This window comes from Vigna radiata, chromosome 6 (genome assembly GCF_000741045.1).
Source record: "Vigna radiata var. radiata cultivar VC1973A chromosome 6, Vradiata_ver6, whole genome shotgun sequence".
In the NCBI taxonomy this organism is placed as follows: domain Eukaryota; kingdom Viridiplantae; phylum Streptophyta; class Magnoliopsida; order Fabales; family Fabaceae; genus Vigna; species Vigna radiata.
In genome coordinates this window covers 3265406-3289247 of record NC_028356.1, presented here as the reverse complement: position 1 = coordinate 3289247, position 23842 = coordinate 3265406, and the positions used below count along the sequence as shown (strand labels likewise).

The 23842-nt window shown below is 34.4% G+C and overlaps 4 protein-coding genes across 14 annotated transcripts; 3 read left to right on the top strand and 1 right to left on the bottom strand.

The window, feature by feature from the left end:
* The first annotated feature begins 270 nt into the window (after window positions 1–270).
* LOC106765215 (protein PHOTOSYSTEM I ASSEMBLY 2, chloroplastic) lies at window positions 271–15815 on the top strand. Of its 4 annotated transcripts, none has more exons than XM_022781933.1 (4): window positions 271–323; window positions 417–503; window positions 2429–2880; window positions 15794–15815. In XM_022781933.1, the coding sequence occupies exons 3-4, from the start codon at window positions 2525–2527 to the stop codon at window positions 15798–15800; spliced, it is 363 nt and encodes a 120-aa protein (XP_022637654.1). In that variant the 5' UTR covers window positions 271–323; window positions 417–503; window positions 2429–2524; the 3' UTR covers window positions 15801–15815. The 4 variants fall into 4 exon arrangements, with proteins under 4 accessions (XP_022637654.1, XP_022637653.1, XP_022637652.1 ...); XM_022781932.1 differs by lacking the exon at window positions 15794–15815 and adding an exon at window positions 3828–3963; XM_022781931.1 differs by lacking the exon at window positions 15794–15815 and adding an exon at window positions 3828–3956 and having other exon boundaries at window positions 2429–2981.
* LOC106765214 (urease accessory protein F) lies at window positions 3838–4714 on the top strand. Its single transcript, XM_022781930.1, has one exon. The coding sequence runs from the start codon at window positions 3871–3873 to the stop codon at window positions 4588–4590; it is 720 nt and encodes a 239-aa protein (XP_022637651.1). The 5' UTR covers window positions 3838–3870; the 3' UTR covers window positions 4591–4714.
* On the bottom strand, window positions 5314–12959 carry LOC106765359 (pentatricopeptide repeat-containing protein At1g71210, mitochondrial). 8 transcript variants are annotated; one of them, XM_022781923.1, is made up of 6 exons: window positions 10150–12959; window positions 9257–9550; window positions 8755–8879; window positions 6429–7684; window positions 5630–5728; window positions 5314–5536 (listed from the first exon to the last, which is right to left on the bottom strand). In XM_022781923.1, exons 1-3 carry the CDS (start codon window positions 12682–12684, stop codon window positions 8838–8840), a joined length of 2871 nt encoding a protein of 956 aa, XP_022637644.1. In that variant the 5' UTR covers window positions 12685–12959; the 3' UTR covers window positions 5314–5536; window positions 5630–5728; window positions 6429–7684; window positions 8755–8837. The 8 variants fall into 8 exon arrangements, with proteins under 8 accessions (XP_022637644.1, XP_022637646.1, XP_022637647.1 ...); XM_022781925.1 differs by having other exon boundaries at window positions 5630–6665; window positions 7159–7684; XM_022781926.1 differs by having other exon boundaries at window positions 7159–7684.
* Window positions 15816–19390: 3575 nt separating the features above from the next.
* Window positions 19391–22117, top strand: LOC106763015 (elongation factor 1-beta 2). The gene is made up of 6 exons (XM_014647167.2): window positions 19391–19552; window positions 19661–19777; window positions 19894–19966; window positions 20940–21060; window positions 21332–21445; window positions 21723–22117. Exons 1-6 carry the CDS (start codon window positions 19467–19469, stop codon window positions 21884–21886), a joined length of 675 nt encoding a protein of 224 aa, XP_014502653.1. The 5' UTR covers window positions 19391–19466; the 3' UTR covers window positions 21887–22117.
* Window positions 22118–23842: the final 1725 nt, after the last annotated feature.

Genomic DNA, 23842 nt, shown 5'->3' with positions numbered 1-23842 from the left:
CTATTTTTTTTTCTTCTTTTAAGGGATTTACGGAATCATATAATATATAAATTTAATATTGTTTATGATGTTTTTATGACTAAATTGGAATTATTGATTTAATTTGTATTTTTCTTTAAATTAAAGCATGGGAGGATTAAAAACTGTTATTAATTTTTCAATTATATTTAAATTTACAAATGCTGTTTCGAAATTCTTGAAATTCATTCACTCCGAAATCACTGTTCACTTCGAATTTCAGCCGTTCCACAGCCCATTGCATCTTTCCCTATCATTTCCAAATCGTGTCGTTCCTCCAAATCCTGCCGTGGACCCAGTTGCAGGTTTTAGGGTTTCGAAATCATTTTTTTTGTTCTGTTTTTTTGTTCTCCACTTTGGCGCCTTAGATAACGACCGTCAAAGTTCTTTTTATGCAGGGAAAACTAGAGATAGTTAAGAAGAATTGTGACGTTTTGAAGAAGCAATTGGTGCCTAGAGGACCTCGGATTCAATTTGGATACTTGGTATGATTTTGCAGCCAAAATCCCATATTTTGCCATTGCCTCAAATGAAATCGTTTGTCTTAATTTTTTATGGCTTTTAAATCGTTTATCTATATTAGCATATTTGTCGCCAGAAATAAAACAAAGACCTTATCAGACCCTGTATAATAGTGGTTGGATGCATTTTCTAGAACCATCCAATGGGCAAGGGGAATCACCAATGACGTATATCTTGAGATTTAAGGCATGACATTTTAGTTAGGATGGAATTATCCATTTGGTTGCAGAGGAAAAAAGATCCATGGAAAGATCTTGCTCAGAACATGAACAAAAGAGAGGAGAAAATTAAATTACGTGCGCTTCCTCTTGTGACCATCAACATCGGTGAGATTGAGAATTTAGCATAGAGATTGAAAAGATTTCAAATTGGACAAAAGGCTCAGAAGTTTAGTACTTGAAGCATTTAATGATGGATGGAGGATTTAAGGGAGATGCTTAGTTTGGTCAATGAGATTCTTTGAAACCTGAAACTCGTCATCATATCTAGGCAAAATCTCCTAAAAAGTGCCATAATTCTGCCTCGTGCTTCTTCAGTTTACGGCGATAAGGATAATGAAAAGGAAAACAAAAGTTTGGTTGAAGAGGGAAGGCGTGGGGAGAGGAAGAATCCAGGAAAACGTGAAATTGAAGTAGGTGACCTTCACTTTTAGGTTGAATTGCTTAAAATATTACATGCACCCAGGTTCCAATTTTATCTGTACCTTGACTTTAACCAGTCACATCTTTCCTTCTACATTTTTTTTCTCTGCCATTTCCTTGGTGAAAACAAATATCAGTAGTTTACTTAGCAAGTCCTTGCTGCATACCCGATTGGTATTTAACATTACCTATGTGTACCTGGAAAATAAAAGAGGGTAAGCAATATTATAAATTTGTTGATATTACAAAACACTTATCAGTGCTAATATACTCGATACCCTCCAAGAGGTAAAAGCCATCTTCTATTTCTCATATCTATATATAAATTTGGATAATTGTTTGAAAAATTATACTTTGACACTATAAAAAATAAAATATATTCACTTTACAACCTATCCTAAAATATAAAAAAAATATATTAAAGTATAAAAAATATGATTCAAATAATATATATTTATAGAGAGAGAATAGTCAAGGGTTGTATCTTGTAAGGAATGTCAACCTATTATCTCCCTAATGTTTTATGTATTTACCACTGAAAAGTCTCTTGGAGAAACAAAACCCTTGTTGTAACATCTTTTCAGAGCTTGGTTGTAAATTGGGTTAGGCTTTCTATTTCAATTTTAATGGTATTCCCTCGGCTGGCTTTTCTTGTCCCTATTCCATAACAGTGTGCCTTGTTTGCTTCCTTTTCCTTAACAAATGAAAAAACAATCTTTGCCTTAAATATCAGGGTGTGTTTATCAGTTAAGTTAGTTAAGATGCATTGAAAAACAATCTTTGCATTAAATATCGGGGTGTGTTATCAGTTAAGTTAGTTAAGATGCAGTTATTGTTCAGCAGTTAAATTAGTCGATGGTCAGTTTATGGGCAGTTATTTTTTATTAGTGGAAGTTTGAATTCATTATCCAGTTTATATGTTTAATAGTGAGCTATATGCATTGATTCAAGTTTTCTTTTTTCTGAATATTGATGCAAATTACCCTAACAAGTTAGTTTCTGAATATTGATGCAAATTACCCTAACAAGTTAGTTTCTGAATATTGATCCAGTGAGATTCATATCATGCAAGGCCCTTGGACACATCGCATATGCCGTTGACAAAAAATAAGTGGTCTATAGATAGATATAACTCCCATTATTCTAATCTGCCTCCAACTACTAGTACATGCATACATTTTAGAGTGCTACTCGCAGTTGTCCTAATCTTGTTCATGAATTACTAACCGGGGATCACTGTGTAACAGATGTTTGTTGGAAGTCCACAGTGAGTAGGTACCCTCGTTTGTTTCAGATTCCATTTGTTAAAGTGGAGTGGGCACTGGAGTGTTCTGCCGGCATAGATGGGTTTTGGGACACTGAGTTTATCCACGGTTGTCCGATTTGAGGCCACGAGTTTCAATGGTTTGCCCCCATCTCGGTCATCTAAGCCGTCTCCTCATCTATCATTCACGAAACCATGTTGGGTTGTGAGAACGGAGTCGAATGTTCGGAGGAAAAGGAGGAAGAAGCCAGATCCGCATTGTGTGGTATGTGAGGGGAGTGGAAGGGTTGATTGCCACCAGTGTTGTGGAAGGGGAAGGACAAACCAGACTCATTTGGAAATGCTCCCGAAAGGTGAATGGCCAATATGGTGTAGAACTTGTGGTGGAAGCGGTCTTGATTACTGCTCCCGCTGCCTTGGGACTGGAGAGTATAGGTATATCATGGGCTTCCAATTCATGAACCAGGATGATAATCAATCTCAAGAAAACAAGTCTTAGCCTTTCTTTTGTCTTGGATAATAGTACTAGATTCAAGGTATTAGAGAATGTTTAGATGCAACAACTTGTAATTTCTGAATGACCAGTGTCAATCACAGTATGAAAAACCTTGATATATAGATTGTTCCAAGTCTCACATCCCAGTATAATTTATCTTGACTTGCAGTTAATGTCATTTAAAGTATTTTCGTTTCGCTTCTAAGTTTCAGGAGAGCTTTGAAGGATGTCTCTAACCTTTGTGCACATTTAATGCTACTGTTAATTTCTCTTATAGTTTTCTTTTTTGTACTGTCAAATAACTAAAAATGGATTGAATATGCATCTTCAACATTTAGGAAGTTCCTACCATTAAATTCAACCTACTTTACAACTGTGTTTAGAGGAGATATTGACTTGCTGAGCAAGTTAAGAACTTGTTAATTTTGGCAATTTCTTCTCCAAAATTTGTTGAAAGAAGTTCCTCACCTCTATTAAATACATTTCTTTGATTCTGGTTAGTATATAATTGAAGCTTCTTCCATCTTATGTTTAGCATGCTTTTATAGTTCGCTTCAGAGTTGTCTGGCTTTTGAAAGATAGAAGTATTTTCTGACGAAGTCACATCTTAATTTTTTTCTTTCACAAGGTCGCTGTCATACTATATATATCTGCAGACTGCATATTTAGTTCAAGTATAATGATGCATACCATCTATCTTCTTTGACCTTATTGTATTTGGTAGGTAGTGATAAGGTCTCGGAAATTCAACTGTGGTCAGTCTGAATTTCCGAAAGGGTTTATTTGTTAGGAATATCATTCGTTTTGAAAAGATCTATGAAATTTTTGAAGATTGTTTTAAAAGTTTGAATACATAAATCTGGTTTATTGCTCTGGGCATTTGTAGTAATCAGACAGTGGTGGCCAGCGCTGGAATCATATGATTAACAATGGAAATAGATAAAGGACACAACAGACCCTGGTTTGCAGACCCAGTTTTACAGTGGAGTCAATGGCAGTTACTTGATTCTCTTCTACCTACTGGTGGATTTGCTCATTCGTTTGGCCTTGAAGCAGCAGTTCAGACCCACTTAGTGTCTGATTCCAATGATCTTAAGACATTTATCATCCATATATTGGAGAATACAGGAAGCTTACTGCTTCCTTTTGTGTACTCAGCTTGCATTTTGCCCAATTTGGAAAACTGGCATAAGCTTGACAAAATATTGGATGCTACCCTAACTAATGAAATTGGTCGGAAGGCATCAATATCGCAAGGATCTGCACTAATGAGGGTGGCTTCAGCTGTATTTTCTGAGGTTCCCTCCCTCAAAACCTTTAGAGATGCTTCTCTGGGTTTAGGTAATGTGTCGTTTCACCATGCTCCTGTCTTTGGACTTGTATGTGGAACACTAGGATTTGATAGTACTAGTTCTCAGAGAGCTTACATGTTCATCACAATTAGAGATGTGATTTCTGCCGCCACTCGGCTAAATTTGATAGGACCCCTTGGTGCAGCACTGTTGCAGCATCAGGTTGCTTCTATTGCGGAAGTTATATTAGAAAAATGGATGAATCGTGCCGCTGAGGAAGCATGCCAAACTATGCCTCTGCTAGATACTGTGCAAGGTTGCCATGGTTACTTGTTTTCAAGACTGTTTTCGTCTTAGAAGGCAAAAGGTTGAATATTGCATTTCATATTCTGATTAAGTCTGTGGTATCAGTTATATCATGTGCTTGTAGAACTTCAGTTACCCACACTTTGATGCGGATTATGTGATATCTCTTTCGGAATTATTTGTTAGTTAATGGTTAACATGTGTGTATGACGCAAGGGTGTGCTCTTTCTTCTTCATTACTTGGCATTCAATAAGGAAAAATGTGGCAAATGTTTTGAAATTTTTACGAGACTAATTCGGTAACAAAGATATTGGTGATGGCTCATTCAATTTTTGAAACTGTGTATATGATAAACCTTGAAAGAAACAAGACAATGCTGGATATAGATGTATTTTTAAAATTACACATAAAGCATTACTACTAACTTAGAATTTTTTTGAATTTTAAAAATTTTTATCTTCTATTGTCAATATAATTTTTATTTAATCATAAAGAAAACCAAGGCTTTTTTTGGAAAGGGTTTCGACCAAGAATGGTACAAACTAATCATAGTGATTCCAAGAAGACTCTACTAACATTATGATTACTTTCTCAGCTTCAGAAAGCAAGAGCACCAGCATCATAAGGGTGACAATAAGTCGTAAAATAGTGAACATCAGCCAACTACATGCCTTTTCTACTAACCCACCCTCCTTGAATCAACATAAGCTCCTTAAAATTTCAAGGTAAAATGTGATATCGAAATGACTCAAGACCGTTCAAGCGGAGAAACAAAGCAAAAGAAATATGTGATAATAACTTAAGAACAGAGCTAGTATTGAGGCCCACACTAGATCGAACTAAATGAGCAAGCCGTGGGATCAATTTGTTCAATGATTCTGCATCAACTTCTTTTATGCATGAATCTAAAGTCTCCCACATAGGAGAGCCTTTGGCTATGGAAACTCTCCAACTTTCAAGCTTGTCTGACTGTATCACTACATTTGCTGCATGAAGCTAATATAACGAAAAACACAAAAAGTTAACATATAAATAAACAAGAGTTAAAAGTGAACTTATGCAGGAACTGAAAATATCATTCAATCTAACCTGGACATAATTGAGCGATTGATCTTCTAGGCTTCATAAACTTTCAAGCATGCAGCAAACTAAATCAGACATATGTGGACAGATTGCAGTTCCAGCATGCTAAGACAAGACAATAACAATAAGGCACTCAGATTTAACAGCAGCATAACTTAATGGAATAATAGCACTATGTTATCCCTTCATAACAATCAATCATTATTCTTCTTACATAATCAGAATCAGATAAACATAGTCAAAGCATAACCAGAAACTGCACAACGTATAAACTAAAAACTAACACCAAAACAGACAACAAAAATATCCAAAACTGTGAATCCAATATGTGCAGGTTAGCACAAATCATGCTTACTGGGAAATGAATTCTACAACGCTTGGTATTCTAATTGATTGGTTTTGGGAAAGAAGTTTGAAAATTTAAGCACAAGAAAAGGATAAGTTATACTTTTGAAATAAACAAACTCTGAAAGTAGTACCAAAACCAAAACATCATTAAGATTATTAAAAATACCACACCTGAAAAATCATCGGTAATGAACAAAGCAGAAAAAAGGAACAACCAACATCATATCTGATGAGAATAAAATAATATTTAAGCAGTCTTGTGTTATAATCCATCTATATACACCAGAGCCAAGTAAACATATACAATCCTACAAAGTTTGACAAGATTTGACCAAACAACTGAGATGTAAATATACAAAATTTACATATATTTAATTTACAATCGGGTGGAAGAAAGTTAAGAAAAACAAAGCAAAGTGAGTGTATGAATTAAGTTGAAAAGCAATGGGATACCAACCGGTGCCCTGCGGACACTGTAAACTTTACTTAGTAAACTTTCTGCGAACAAAAAGGGTAAAACAATATCCATTGCTTTGTGTGCATCTGACATTTCAGTTACAGAAACATCACAGGGCCTTATTGTCAAGGAAGCTACACTACGGTATAGCTTTTCACCAGAAATTCTAACAGTTTCCTCTATCTCATCCATTGCACAAAATGCTCCAGACCATAATCTCTTTAAATGCTTCCCAACCTATGGGTGGTGCATGATGAAAGAAAAGCACAAATAGAAAAGAATGACATGTTGATATGCTTTAGATAATCAAAATCAACCAGTGCTCAAATTGTAGATAGGGATGGCAAAATGAATGGATTAGATATATTTATCAAATGAAACATGGATGAATTAGATTTTTAAATAATTATTTAATGGATCACAATGGATGGATATCCAATTCATAAAAAAAAAAAAATATTACCTCATGTTCTATATATAAGACAAATATATAATTCAAGAAGACTAATAAAAGTAGTTAAATTGATTAGTTTTAATTAATAATGTCGTAGATTCAAATTTTATTTAGGTGAAAGTTGTATTTAATGAGGCTACTCAAAATTCAATGAAACACTTAGGATGACTTGGGTCCAACCAATGGACCTATCACTAGGAGTATGGCTTGAAGGATTCAAGAAGGACGGGAGGAGGATATGTCAAGAGAGAGTGGACAATTAAATCACATCCTCACTTGGAAAGACCAACCAGCCAAAGCCCGCTCAGAGATTCTTTCTTGGTCGCTCAGCAACACACCACTCAGCAACACAGCTCAGCGACCTATGCTAGATGCCCAGCGACGCACCATACAGCATCCAGAAGCTGCTGCTTTTCTTTCTTTTTTCCACATGCTTAATTTGTAAAACAACGTAAACTTTCACGTGGCACTTGATCCATGAGTAGTGGAAATTGTTAGGCACGTGGCTGCAACATAGGGAGGGATTTCCGTCCCTATATAAGCAATGCTTTCCACACCTGTAAAATACTTATGAGATTAATAAGAAATTCTATTGAGATCACTCCAGCCCTTTTTTTCTTGAGAGTCACTGGCCAGAGAGAGTTCCCAGTCTCCTCTAGTCCCCTTCCCTAGTTAGGTTATCCCTTTCCCACGCCATACACCAGTTCCACTTCCACCTAGCTCATCTGTTTTTCCTTCTCTTTTCTGCTGCATCTTCACTCATCCTTCCGCTGGACTCACTCGTGTTGAGTAATGGGTTCACCTGCAGTCCAATCGGAATCAACTTATCAACTAATAAAAAAATATTTGTATTTGTAATGACCCAATAAAGGAGTTCATCTATAACAATATATAAACATGATTCTCTCATTTGATGTACACATTTCATATTCCTATTTTATCCTTAATTATGTTTTAAAATTAGAAAAATGGAAATAAACTACCCACGCACACTTCATCAGCACAACACAATATACTACAAATCACCCACTATTTTTTATCTGATTACCATTATTAATTTTATTTTCTTAATCTATAACAACATATAAAGGGGATTCTCCTCTTTGGTGTACACATTTCATATTTCTATTTACCTTTAATTATATTTTAAAATTTTAAAAATTAAAATAAACTACCCAAATGTTAAAAGTAACTACCTACACACTCTTCAGTACAACGCATTATAAATCACTCACATCTTTCAACAGCCCAATATACTACAAATCACCCACTAGTTTTAATGAAAGGGAAAATCAAACATTAGTTTTCATGAAAGGGAATAGCACATCAAATATAAATAGCTTTGTAATCTCTCTTCAAATAAAAAAATACTTAAATAAACATATAAACCATATTTTAACACCAGAATAAAGCCAATTAAACAACACAATAAAAGTAGGAAGGAAGAAACAGAAGACCAGAATAACTAGTACTATTCTCCATTGGCAAACATTACAAAACCCACAATGGAAAAAATTTCCATGCTTTTTACAGATAGTGACTCACCATAACAGTAGTTACTAAGGTTTTTGTTGCCAAGTATTAGAGTCAAAAAGAGAGAGAGAGAAAAGAGAAACTGAAAAGTAACTTTTGTATTGATAAAATGTACAAAGAAAACAATGGCTCTCTTTGTATAGAGAATGAAAAGAAACAATATCGACTGAATACAAAACTTTTGTAGTTAGTTAATTACTATAATTTTCAGGATTTCTTGTCTATATTGATCATTGACAACTCACACTTTTAAACTCAAGAAAAATATAAGTAATATTAATGATCTCTTTAAATTGCCATCCTTGAATAATGTCTTTAAGGGCAAGACATGTGCCTTACGTGAGAGCCAAAGCCTGGATCCACACTGTTCTAGTAAATCTGCAATTATGATGTCTAAACTGTCATCAATGGTTTTTTTTTAATCATCCACAAGTGAGTGACTTCCATATATGCACCATTGCATCCTAGACAGAAAAAAATGCAATAGTCAACTCAAGTACGTGCCTGAAAATAAAAATTCATATACTCATTGGATATTATCATGCATAACATTGCATTCTAAGGAAAAATAAGTTTTTCACTAAAAAAGGCAAGGAAAAGCTGCACAAAAAAAAAAGGAGAAATCTTACATGGAAATAGAGAACCAAACCAAAAATTTTAGGGGGTAAAACTACATTTTTTTTTTTTTGAGGTTTGATAAAGACATTTATTATATAGCACTATAATCTTCTATCATATAGATTAAAAGTAGGTAAAGAAATTTTCTGGATTCACCTGGAAATGCCCTTGGTAAGGATTAGATTCAGTACCGGGCTCACCAGATTACTTAAATTGAACTTACCTGCACATTTTTGTCAGGATCATATTGGTTGCGTACAAGCCTTGGAAGTAAAGAACGTAAGTATGGCTTAAGAGCATCCCCTGCTTGTTTTGCTATTTTAGAAAAGCCAAAAGCAGCACCCCTCTTTGAATTCAGAGAAGCTTGATAATTTGCTAAATCCATGAACTTATATATCAAGTCCAGTTGTCCCATCTCATTCGCTATGTTACACAACTCCTTATAAGTGTTCAGTTTTCCTCCACTAGCACTTCCACCAAGAGTTCCATCCATAAATACTTCAGTATCTTCAACAAGCTGCACAAAATAACTACAGAAATGTGGTACTGACATGAAACCCACAGGTCCTCATGGCAATCAGTAATTAGTGATACTAACAACAACTACTTTATTGAGACTCAGAATTGTCTCCTGAATCATGAATTATATGATGTTATTTTTCATCTGGCGGTGATAGCTAGCCCTAAAAAAGGATAAGAAGCAATACTTCTAACTTCAACAATACAGTATGGAGAATAAGGTGATGTATAAAAGCTACGCCAAATATCATAGCTAATGTCAATCCAGTGTGATAAATAATACGAGGTGAAAACATAATTTATTTTCCAATGCTTCCACAAGAAAAAAGGGGGAGGGAGAATAAAAGATACAAGAATTGTTTAAGAATAACAATTTGACAGAAAAACTAAAACCAATGTAGCCCATTTTCCAATAAATGGTTAAAAATCATAATATACTTACTAAAATTGGGCAAGCCATGTTACATCTTGACCAATTGTCCTTAAATGAATATTCTATTAGATTCTATATTCAAATATAGAAAATCCTGTTCGGAGCATTTCTTTTTTCCATCGCTTAGCCTCATCTATCATTCCATGATTTAAAAAACCACGTACCATGATTTGATATGTCCAACCATCAGGTTCATAACCCTTTTGACATATCTGACTAATCAACGAACGAGCTTTGCTCATATCACTCTTGGTTAATTCTTTCAGCAACAGATTGTAGGTGAAAATATCAGGCGGAAAGCACTTCTCTATTAGTCGTTCCAAGTCCAAAAAATTGGTCATTCTGCGACAACTGGAAAAGGCACCAATCACCAAGTTAAGTGTTGAATTAGCAGAAAATCCCACTCCTCTTAAATAAACGCATGTATCGTGGAGTTTTGGTGAAATCAAAGAATGTTGAAGCAGTTGATTGCCCATAAAAGAACTAATAGGGCGTCCCGTTTTCTCATATGCGTTAACAATACGTATTGCGTCCTGATATCTTTGCAATGAGCAAAGCTCCTGCACAATAACCTCATAGCATTCAAGACTTGGATTGAATCCAAGTCTGAACATGCTCTTAAAGAACCCAAGTGACATGTCTATCCTATTGCACTTGCAAAGACCATTAACCAAGGTAGTATACAACTTCTTGCATTCCAAACCCTGGCCCCGGACAACGTTAAAAAAACTCAGAGCATCAGAAATTCTCCCACTGCGCAAATAACCTCGCAACACAAGAACACGAGAGTTCAAGTTGGGCTCAACACCATTACTTTTCATCAATTCAAATACTTCCCTACACAAGTCAGGCTTCTGGGCACGCCCAGCTCCTTCCATGAAAAAATTATAAATGCGACAAGGAGATTCACAGCGAGTAGGAGATTCACAGCGAGTGAGCATCTGCAGTAAATTGAAAAAGCGCCCTCTTGAATTATCCATTTTAAGTAAGCAGCAAATTACAGTTGTACACAATGGAAAGTTCAGCTTATGACCCTTCGATTTCATTTCATAAAGAAGCTGAGCAGCATTATCTCCCCTGCCCAACTTAACAAAACCGTTAATCATCTTAACATACGAAGCCCTGGCAGCAACAGTCTTAAGTTCCCCAGGTACCAAATTAACATCTTGCACTCTCCCAGCCTGGCACAGAGCATATATGTACTGGTCATACGTTGAAGCAGTAGGCACAATATCCAGGCTGACAGAAAGATCAATCAACTCTTTCATCTCATCAATCTTGCACTCCCTATACAATGCACTCGCAAGCGTGCGAAATGTCTGCTCATCAGGAAAATAACTCTTGCCAACCAAGCTTTTGACAACGTTGTACGCCTCCACAACACATCCATCCCAACACAAAGTAAGTATCAAATACTTGCATGCCAAGTGATTGAGAGACAGACCAAACTCAGAACGAGAACTGTACAACTCCCACGCAACATCAGCCATCCCCACTTTGCAAAAAAAGCACAAAACAGCATTCATGGTTGCCACGTCAGGGGGAATGCAACTTTCATTCATATCCACCAACAAATCATACACTTGTTGAAGTCGATTCTGCCGCAAAAGCCTATAAATCAAAACATCATACCTAGAAGAGGACATACAATACCCTTCAGAATCCTTCTTCTGAGAGAAAAACTCCAATGCTTCATCCTCCCTACCACCTCGAACAAGACCCTTTACCCAAGCCCCATAAGCATGATCCAATGGAACCAACCCCGAGCTCCCGAATCGCTTAACCAACTCAACCGCACGCTCAAACCTAAAACACTCACACAGAGCGCCAACCAAAAAACTCACTTCAGGCCCTTTTAACCCCTCCCCACGACGCACCAAATCGTTGAGAAAACCCTCAGTCTCCTCCAACCTTCTCTCTTTGCACAAATGCTTAACAACGATGATATTGGTAGCGTGATTCTCGAAACCCCTGGCACGAATTTGCCTCAGAATGATGTCAAAAGCGTTAAAGTAGTTTTTCTCAGCGAGGGAGTCTAAAAGGACGTGATAGGAGAAGGAGTCGAGGTCCAAGCCGATGAAGCGCATTCGGGCGTACGCATGGAGCGCGTTTTGAGGCTTCCTGGCGATAGCATAGCCCAAGACAAGGATGTCGTGGAAACGGGCGTTGTGGAGGAAGACGCCGCGGCGGAAGCCATCGAGGCATTCGAGGACACCGGGTTTGCGGTCGGCGCGTACGAGGATGTTGAAGATGGCAACTAAGGTGGTGCGCGTGTGGTGGAAGTTCGGTTGGCTGCCGGCCCAGTCCAAGAACCTGAGGCAGGAGTTGATGTCGCGGTGAGTGGCGGAGTAACGTAGGACGCGGAGGACGAGGCACTCGGAGAGCGGGAGGGAGAGCGCGGACAGTGCGGGGAATAAGTCTTCGTTGTCGGCGGAGGCGTTGAGGAGTTGGTAGATGCGGTCGACGAGGGGGTCTAGCTGGACCTTTCGCGTCGCGAACCACGTCTTGAAGGAGGACACGACTTCTTGTTTCGTGATCTGATATGAATTTGAAGTTGAGGGCGTTGATGGAGAAGGTGATGCTGCGAGAGAAGCGCATGCAGCATGGGAAGACGAGCAAGGGTTGACAATGGAGAAGACAAACGATTTGGATCTGAGACGGTGTTTGGTCACATGTTTGATTGGTAGCATAGTGGTCATGGATCAACGAGTTCTTCTTCTCCCAGGGTACCGGCGCTCTCCAAGTGTTTGTGTATATGTCTGTGTGAGACTGACTCAGTAACATCAAAAACCTCCTTTTCCTAGTTCTGGGTTTAGTGGGGGTTAAACAACACTCACACTAACTAGTTTACCTCATTCTGCTTTTTTTATCAATCTACCAAAACCTCAAATTCCAATATCTGTTCCCAATTTGGATAATAAAATTGGCGGAACAACATATGAGTCCTCAATACCTTACATCAAAATTTCTGTACAAAATAGATTTCAACAAAATACAATTTTAATTTTAAATAAAAAGATATTCATATTTAAAATGTCAATACTTACTTTATTATTTGGCCATCGGTTATTAGTTACTTTTATATTATATCTTAATTTCATTAGTTTTTTTTTTCTTTTTCATTAATATTTGTATAATACGACTAAACGCACATATCAAACTTATATTTTTAAATATTTAAAGACTATTTTCGTTATATTTAAAGAACACAAAGTTTAAAATTTATAATTTCTGAAATATAGAAATTAAATTAATTTTAATCAAATCTTTAAGAAATCAAACACAATTTTAAAAACAATGAGACTAAGAGTAATTAAAACCATAAAATAGGAATTAAAAATGGTTGAATTTTTCTATGAAAGATTCTTCATAAAAATTATATAAATGTGACCTGAATTAATCTATATAAAAAATTAATATTAAACTCTTACAATATTGAGTTTTGGTCGTTGTTATGATTGTGTTATTGTTTTTATCTATATTTTAAGACATCAAATTTATGTTGTTATCTATTTTATACGGTATTTAATTTTATTGTTATTATATATTCACATTAAATTATTCTAAAATAACACATTTGATTTATCATCTAAATTATTTATTTATGTTATAATTTTAATATAATTTATTTCATAATTAAAGTAATACAATGGAATATTGATAACTAATTTAATTTTGCATATAAAGAGTTTAAATTATATTATAAAATTTTTATAAATCACGTTTTTTTATTATCATTAGTTCATTTTTTTCCTCTTAACTAGGATATATGAATCACTTTTGTGAAAAAACTAATAATATTAGCACTGTTATTATGACATGAATGAAGACAGAGATTGGACAATAATGGGTAATCTAACCATATCACATTGACAAGAGAAGAATAGGATCTATTAACACAAATGTGTAATGAATATTGATATAAATTTGAAACTAGTTCCTTACATGAAAATTACTCAAACTAAAATATTGTTCACACACTGTGTATTCTTCAGCCTTTCCAAGAAAAAAGTTTTTAGCACCACCAAGAGAAGAGCACCTTTCTTCTTTCTGTTCTGTTTCCCTGTTGCTACTACCACAGGTTATGTCACAGTTTTCCTCTTTTAACTTCTGTTCAAGTTTTAGGTCCTTCTCCTTATTACCATGCTTTCTGCTTGCTTTTTGTTCTTCATGTGTTTGATTAACCCTTTGCTTACTGTTCTTTCTTTCTGTGCTCTGATCAGGAGTTGAGTACCATACTTCATCATGAGGGCTCTTTTCTCCCTGTGGTTGTTTCTGGTTCATTGGATAATCTCTTACTGTACCTGCACAGGTAGTTAGCATATGTAAAATAACTTTGTTAGTAATGTATCAGTTACAAAGATGGAGAATTTACTCGTACATATATAACACCTGTGAGACCTGAGTCCAACTTATATAAATATAATACCAGTGAGACCTGAGTCCAACTTATATAAAGATGGATATTATTTTCAACTCAAAATCTCGAGACGATGAATTTATAGATTTTATCTCTATACAGATTAGTACCTAACGTGAAACTTAGACTTACACTTGGATTTTTACGTAAGAGAGGAAAACTTATGTTAATGTTAACCCACATGTGAATTGCAGAAATGAAAAGTTTAGAAGCTGATAAAGATCACAAGTTAATATCATGAGTGCATGCAACGAGATGAAGTCTTAGAGTATAGGAGTATTTACTGTTGGGAGAAGTCTCAGTGCTGAAGAGGTAAATATGTTCAGCTGAAATGTCTGGTAGTGGGATACTGTCAGTGTTTGTATCATTAGTGCTGGTACTACTGGGGCGTGATTCATGGGGGAGATGCAGTGGTCCTCTTAAACGTACAATTTTATTGAAACGCCTTACTCTTAATATACCACACGAAAGCTTCTGGAGGAAAAACTCCTCATCATTCTTCATTTTCCTGTGACCAGGTTGTATCAAGATGATTCACTAAAAAAAGGTTGGATTTTACCAACTATATATCAGATTTATGTTGTTGTTAGAAACAGAATACTTGAAGCTGTAAAGGGTGATTAAGTTCTGAGTAATAGCCAAATCTATGAGCTCATATGGTATGAAGGTATGACTTACACAGAAATTATATGTTTCAGTGGATTTGATCGGATAGTCGTTTTTAACTTTAACAGTCTTCAGATGAAAAGTTTCAAAAGGGTTATATTATTCTTGCATATCTAGTCAATGATAGCAAGTTTAAATTCATCTTACCTGTCTAGTATAAGCCAAGTTGCCTTTAACTTCAAGGCTGATTTCAGTGCAACTGCCTTTAATGATGATCCTAAAGCCATTTCTATCTCAAATCCAACCTGAAAATATGATGTGCAAAGTTAACAAGATTAAAAAATAGAGGGTTTATGGTTTTCTTAACTAGTGTTTATAAATTATATGACCTTTTCTGATTTGTATAGCTGAAAAGTACGAGCAATGTCTTCATTGTTCATATACTGTTTCTTCTTCCTGGCAACTTGTTTCTCTACCATCTTCTGGTTTGCTCCAAACATTAATCTGCTATCCACACTGCTTTTGTATCCCACTACAAAAAATCTTGTGTTAATCAATCAACTTTAAACTTAATCAATTTATAAGATAAGATTACCATCCACCTATACATTATAAATTCGACTTTATCATTAATGGATGGAGAACTTTCATCACATCATGCAAAGTGAACCTGTAAAAATGATTAATATGCTTTGGAGAAATAGTCAGATTAATCAGCACAACACTTATTGACTCATTGTTCTTTGATTTTCCATTTTCTTTCTTCCAAAATCCATTTCAAGGTGGTGAATGGAACAATATCATAAGAAGCTCCCTGCAATCTGAGGAAGATTACTCACTAGGAGTCACAATTTGATGCATGACTGCAATCAGTGTGAGAACATCTCCTGGCACAAGAGACAAGCCACGCAGAGACCATTCCAAAATTCTTACATTGATTTCTCGAGATACATCATGGATCACCACCACATGTTTCCCCTCCATTGCCCTACCGTTGCTGAGGAACTCCACCTTTTTGTACTTCTAAGGGGCCAAAACTTGCAGCAGCTTAATAAGTACGAGTTTACCTTGACAAGGAGCTGAAGACAGTGTGTGTCCAAATTGATCTGTCAGAGAGTGATAATATCTTATGCCAGCATTTCTTGTGCTTAACGAGCATCCTAAGTAACCCCTTCAAATTTGTTATTCATGATTGGCCTTAATGGCTCAGCTTTGGTAAAATCTAAGCCAATTCCCCTAGCCATTGTCCTTCAAGAATTGTCACATAAATAGGACAGGAAATTTGACCAAACTTTCGATGAGAACGAATGGTTTCTTGGTGAGGTAACGAAATTACCAAGCCTGATCCTTCTGCATGATTATGTTCTGTAGCTGTAGAAACTTCGGGCTTGTGTACAAATTTGTGTCTTTGCCATATATGTGGGAAATCGTAGTGAAAAGGGTTGGACCAAAACTCAACTTGAATCTGAGCCTATGTGATTGTACTATTCTGCAAAATTTCATTCTAGAGCCAGCAGCATAGCTAGGGATATATTGCAAGTTATTAGATGTTTTGACTCGTTTCATACTCTCGCGAGAAATCATTATTTGAAACACTTAAATTTTTTACATTAATCATCTGATACTATCCTTACTTATTTTTTACTCTCTTCTTTCTTGAAAAACTACAAAACTTTACACTTTTTGAACCATTTTATTTTTGTATTCTATGTCAAATAAATGTAAAAGTGTGTTATGGTATTATTACTCTACTCTTATGTCAAACCAACACATAAAATAAAACTATAATGTTAACTTTTAAAATTAAATTAGTTCATAAACTTACAAATTGGTTTATCTTGAAAAAACTAAGGGTGTGTTTACTTGAGGGTAATTGGGAGAGAGTGATTGGGGGAGAATGATTGAGTGGATTTGAGGAGATTTAAGGGTGATTTTTTTTGTGTTTATTTGAGTGGATTTGAAGGTAATTGAGAGTGAATTTGGGGATGAAGTTTGTGAGAATTAGTGTAAGATTTGATTGATGTGGCATTTTTAAAAAATATGTTTAATTGGTAAAAATTGAAGATTACCAAAATGTCCCTAAATATTAAAATAATATAAAATGATAATTGTTAATGTTATATTTAATTGTAAAAATGTTTATAAAGAGAAAAAAAATAAAAATTAATTTTTAAAATATAAAACAATGTTAATTTAGTAAATTGAAATAATAATAATAATAAAGAGAAAAAAAATCATTATTATGATTATTATTATTATTACTATTATTAATTATTATCATTAATTATTATTATTAGTTATTATTATTAGTTATTATTATTAATATTATTAATTATTATAATTAATATTACAATGAAACTTCGTTCTTCTTCTTCTATCATCACTCCACTTCATATCTTCTCTCTGCGGATGGACCTCTGCATCTCACAGTGCACACCATCAACCATGGAAAGACATCACGACCATTGTCATCCTTCGTCCACTACTATCACGGCATGGAGCTATTGTGCATTTACCACACCATCAACTTCCATGTCATGCGTGCTGCATCGTCCACCGAACGCTATCGCTGCAACCTCCCACGGCCATTCGCATCCATCAACCTTCATCCTTCGAACGTTGCATCGTCCACCTTCATCCAGCGCTGGAACTCCATCGTCATCAATATGACGCCCTAACGACAGCATCCTCCACTGCTTCAACCACTTTCATCATAGCCGCTGCATCCTCCAAATTCAGCCTTCCATCCCAACGCTGCGTCGTCTCAGGCCATCATGGAACGCTGCATTCATGGCTGTCAAAGCTCATTTTTCAGTCGCTGTAACCGGATACGCGGATGGTGTAACCGAATACACCTCTCCTTGTTTTTCTTCTACGCGCTGTAACCGGTTACGCGTACCGCTGTAACCGAATACAGCATTCCTTCTTCTTCCTCTACAATGGTGTAACCTCTCCTTCATCTTCTTCTCCACCTTCAAACACTCTTTTCATATCATCAATCACATTCTTTCTTCATCTACCACCAACATGAACTTCTTCATACACCACCAAGCTTGCAAACATTACACAAACACAACAATGCTGTGTGTGAAGGGAGGAATCTTCACTGTTTAACGCCACAACGAAGCAAAATAACTCAGAGGAATCTCTGCGTTTTCAAAACGGACCCTCCTCAAAGTCTCTCATGAATGCACAGTTAAAACACTTTGAATTTAATATGTTATAAAACGCTGGGAATTAATTATACAAATAAGGGCATTTCAGACATTGCGAGAGTAATCCCTCTGAATCTCTTCATATATGCAAGTGAGTGAGTGAACATTGTAACAATCTCGCTATTCACTTCAAATCATCGCTTTCAATTCACTCGAAGTGAACACGATATTATGCTTAATTCATCGCTCCCAAATATTCGTCTACAAGAACTTAACCTCAAGTGAATAAAAGTTACTTACTTTAATTTAGGTAACTTTTTAATTCAATCTATTGGACTACATAGATAATACTTACTTTACCATTTATGTATGACAATTTGGATGGTAACTGAGTTTAAAGATTCTAACAAAAAAGAACAATATTGATGTGTTTTTACTTAATCCCTCTTTTTTACTTCTTTTAATTTTTAATTTCTTTAATTACTAAATATATGGTTTGTTCATACAATTTTTTATTTTTTTAAATGGGAAGAATTATGCATGTGTGAAAAATGAAATCTCAATATAGCATTTTCATTTCATGCATTTTAAAGCCAATTTGGTGCTACAAAGATTGGTTTATTTTCAATAAATAAATATATATATATATATATATATATATATATATATAAATAATGGTTTAGGATTTAAAATTTAGAGTAAATATGGAAATATTTTTTTTAAGGTTTAAAATTTAAGTATTTTAATTATCTAACAAATTGTAATTAGGATTCTAAAAAAAAATTGTTGAAAAAAAAATCAAAGAATTAACAACTATCAATTTATGTGTATGTCTTCCTTTTCTCAAGTCATCTTCAACAACACTCGCAGCAAAGTCATGACATTATTTTAAAAAAAATATCCTTTTTGGTGAAAAAAAGTAATTTTTGAAATGGTATATGATATTTTTGAAATGAAAATAAGTAACTCCATGAATAACTTGGAATTTTCATTTTAACGAAGAGAATTATTTTGTTATAATTTTTATCTTTATAACAATTATTTTTTAATGCCTTTTATTATTTATAACTTTAAATGTTAAAAAAATTAGAAAGTATAATTACAAGAATTAGAAAAAGGTTAAACAAATAATTAAAATAAGGCTTCTAATGAATTTCAGTTCAGAAGTCTAAGGTTGGGACTGATCTAGGGTTTGTGACTATGCAGACTATAAATATCAATCATTGAGCACAAGCAGTAGCTTTTTCTATTCTTCCCACTCCACACTCTGCATTGCCACTCTTCAATTCAATCACACCAGATGGCTGTCACCTTCTCAGATCTACACACCGAAGAGGGTATCAAATCCCTCGATCAATTCCTTTCTGGGAAAACCTATATTTCTGGGTAACACTTGTACCATTCACTCAATTTCTATTAAAAATTCAATCTTTCATTGTTTCTGATATTTGGGTTATTGAATCTGTGTGTGGCTTATTTTTTGTTTGACTTCAGGGATCTATTGACAAAGGATGATATCAAAGTGTATGCAGCTGTTGTGGAAAAGCCTGGGGACTCTTTCCCCAATGCTGCCAAGTGGTACGATGTTGTCTCTTCTCAACTTGCCTCAAGGTTTGTTCCTCTCTCTCACTTCATTTCCTTTTTTCTTTCTGCTGCAATTCCGCTTTTGTTATTTTTTTTTTGTTGGATTTTGCAATTTTTGTTAATATTAAATTTTATTTGAGTAGCTTCCCTGGGAAGGCTCAAGGGGTTAGATTCAGTACCGTATCTGCTCCAGCTGAAGCTGCACCTGCCAAAGCGGTATGCATTTTCTTTAATCTTACATTTTGTTGTCTCAGTGTAATTTTCTTTTTAAAAAATCGTTTCTTATATTGAAAATGCATAAATAATTTAGTCATAAATCGTGAGTTTTGTTGCTGATGGGAAACTAATGGAAAAACCTTTTGTAAATAAGAGTGTGATGGTTGGTGATTGCCATGCATATTTTGGTAGGTTATCAATCTGAATTTTTATAGTTGTGTTTTGGAGCAGCTATGAAGTTAGGGTTACGAGGGAGGTATGGGAATGAGAGGCACGACACTATGGGACCTGGATTCCCTTCTGTCTGAAATGTAATTGCAGAGAACAATACTTCTTGTGAAATGTTAGCTACTTTGAAGGCACATTGTAGAGCTGAACAATACCTTTTCTTCGAAAGTAGATTTTAAACTTAATTTAATCTCACAAAATTGTCTTATAAAGATAAGATTTGTATCTATTTATATATTATAACTTGTCTATATTCCAGATCAATGTGGAATCTTCAATACACCCTTTTTCTAAGGATTGAATATAGCTGGTGTGATAGCGAGTGATAGAATAAGTCCAAGAAATTTCAATAAAATGGGTTTTGAATCATCTTAAAAATGGAATATATAAAAAAAATGTCTAAAAGAGTGTAATTGTCTCTTAGCTGATTCATTCATATTTTTTACATCAGTAAAATACAAAAGAAGAGTTAACCTATTCAAAAAGTTAACCCCTCACTAGCTAAGCAATTCTGACACTACTAAAACGAGATAGTTATCTTGATTGGGTTCATTAGGATGTGTTTACTAAGTAAACTCGTTATATAGGATAACAATATTAGAGGCTGGAATTCTAGAATATAAACTTTTTGCTTTTTATATTATTCTGATACTTCTTGTGAAATGTTATATATTATTGTAGCCGTGCAGTAGCTGCTAAAGTGAACTTAACTGATGTAATAATTGGGATTTATTTGAATTGTCAGGCTGCTACTGCTGATGAAGATGATGATGATGATCTTGATCTCTTTGGCGACGAGACAGAGGAGGATAAGAAGGCAGCAGAAGAAAGGGAGGCTGCTAAAAAGTCTGCCAAGAAAAAAGAGAGTAAGCTTTCTTAAGAGCATGGTGACAGTAATTTCTGGTCCACGAAACATTTCCCATGAATAAAATGTTGATAGAAGCTGTTCTGGACTTTGTTTAATTCAAGTAAAATTGTCTTGCTATTTGGGAACCGTAGAAACTAGGCATGTTGCTATACAGTAGAACAATGGTTGAAATTTATGAGAACTTGTCACATACAGGAGCTTTTTCATATCTCTAGATTTTACTTCATTGCTGAAATTGTTGGAAACTTTAACTGAATGACGTTGTATAGGTGGCAAGTCTTCTGTCCTACTCGATGTCAAGCCTTGGGATGATGAGACCGACATGAAGAAGCTGGAAGAGGCAGTCCGCAGTATTGAGATGCCTGGTTTATTGTGGGGAGCATGTATGTTCAAAGTTTCATAAACTTTTCTCCCTCAAATCTGATCCATTCACTATAATGGCTATGCATTGTCTCTAAATTTTTTATCCTATCAGTCAATCAGAAATCAGTGTTAACATGATTTTTAAGACAGTTATTGTTTAAGTCCAAATGAAGCCACTTTACATAGTAGTTTGTGATTGAAAGACATGGTAAACCTGCCTTATAATGGAAGTGTATAATTATTTTTTTCTTGAAAACATTACAATATATCTAAAATGGCTTGTTTTAATTGATACAGCCAAACTGGTGCCAGTGGGATATGGAATCAAGAAGTTGCAGATCATGATGACTATTGTGGATGACCTTGTATCTGTGGACACCCTCATCGAAGAACACCTGACAGTTGAGCCATGCAACGAGTATATCCAAAGCTGTGACATTGTTGCATTCAACAAAATTTAAGTTTTCTTGTTGGACTTCAAGTTTGGCCATTTTCAAGCGGCTGATCAGACTGTGAGTCTGATTGATACTCCCTCCCTTTCATTCTTCATGTTTGGTATGTTTCGGTAGTGGTTTTGTTGCAAGGAAAACAGATAGATATACTGAGTATCCATGCTATGGTGTAACTTTGAATATTACTTTTTTATTTAGATTCCAAGATAAATGAACAATGTTCTTGCATTTAATTGTTTATAAGTTTCTCCGCTCTAAACAGGTTTGGTTCCTGACTCGTAACCATTATATCTTCTTTTTAAGTTATTTATTGGTGCTTAGTTGCTGTTGTTGGAACCAACCAAGAATATTCCCTTCACCAAAGCCAAATTTGCTGACTTTGGCTTTATCAACTTCACCGAACAATCATTGCTGCTACTGCAACAGTACCCTTCACATAAGAATTCTGATTTCATTCATCTATGACACACCAGTATGTTTCTAGAATTCATCTTACTAAAAGAGGGATGTTAAACTTTTTTTCTGAAGTTAATTTTAATTTGATATAAACACTAGTTTTTAAAAGTGACAAGTTTCTGAAGAAGTGTTAAAGTTGACTTTCTAAAGAAGCTTCTGTGTTGACCCTCGAATATTGGAAGCTAATATGAATTTTGAAAGAATTTAGAACATGAAAGAATATGGTATCATAATTAAGTGTACTAAAATGACCCTTTCTATAAAACACTGGTTTTGTGAAAGACTAGTTTTTTTTTTTTTTAACAAATATAATTTCATTTCAACTTGTTGACGATGTTTACCTGTTCACACCCATTTCCACTTATTCACTCTTTCATACGAAGTATAATAAACTGATGTCTGTATCACTTTATTTTGTAAAGTTTTTTTTTTTTTTATTATTTTTTGGAACTCAAATTTGGTTTAGTATATACTAACTGAAATCTTGGTGTTTAAAAAAATATGGATTACGAATAATTTATATTGTTTGAATTTATCTTGATTTTAATCGAAAGTCAGAGTAGGATGGATGTATCATTTTAGTGATAAAAATATCATTAATTTATTATGTAACTTTAAAAACAGATTATTTTTTTAATTATTTAATATTTTTTTTCTTTTACTTTTATCTAATTGTTTTTAATACTTTGATGTTTTGATAATTATATCTTTTAGAAAGAAATTATGTTAAATATTTAATAATTTTATATTTTGTTGTGATTTTTATTTTTATAAAAGTTTATATAATTAATATTTAAAAAAGTAAAAAATAAATATAACGATACGAGTATAAGTTAAACTTAAATTTAACCTATTTTAAGATAAACTTTCAATTATATACTAAAAATATTTATCTATCAATACCAGAAAATGCATACTGAAAAAGTAGGTAAGAAAAAGAAAAAGAAGAGTTCAGGGTCAAAGAAATGTCGAAATCAAAAGTACAATGTGATTTATTTATTTTATTAGTGACAAAATGCTTAAAAAAATGTGATTAACCTTGTCTCATGGTCCTTCAGACGTTGTTGGATACATTCATAATTGATGTAGGTCACTTCTATATTATTATCGGTCTATCCTACATGATTTTCTGGAAAAATAAATTAATAAAATAAATAGTTGATTTTAGGAGAAATGCAACTAACAAAAATAATTTAACAAAGTTGGTAAATAGTTGACTTTCTTAAATTCGTTATTAGGAGTTTAATTTTTTATTATGTGTATGAAGAAAATTATGCTTAAAAACAGTTTACTTTGTGATTTGAAGTGTATTACTCTCAACTGTCAATTAAAAATAGGATTAAATATATTTTTAATCTCTATATTTTGGGACGATTTTGGTTTTAGCCCCTTTTTCAAATTAAGGTATGATTTAATCCTTTAACTTTAGAATGTTTCGTTTCATTATAGCATTTGAATTGTTTAGTTTGACACATTTTTGCTTCAATGTTAATTGAGAAATGCATTTGA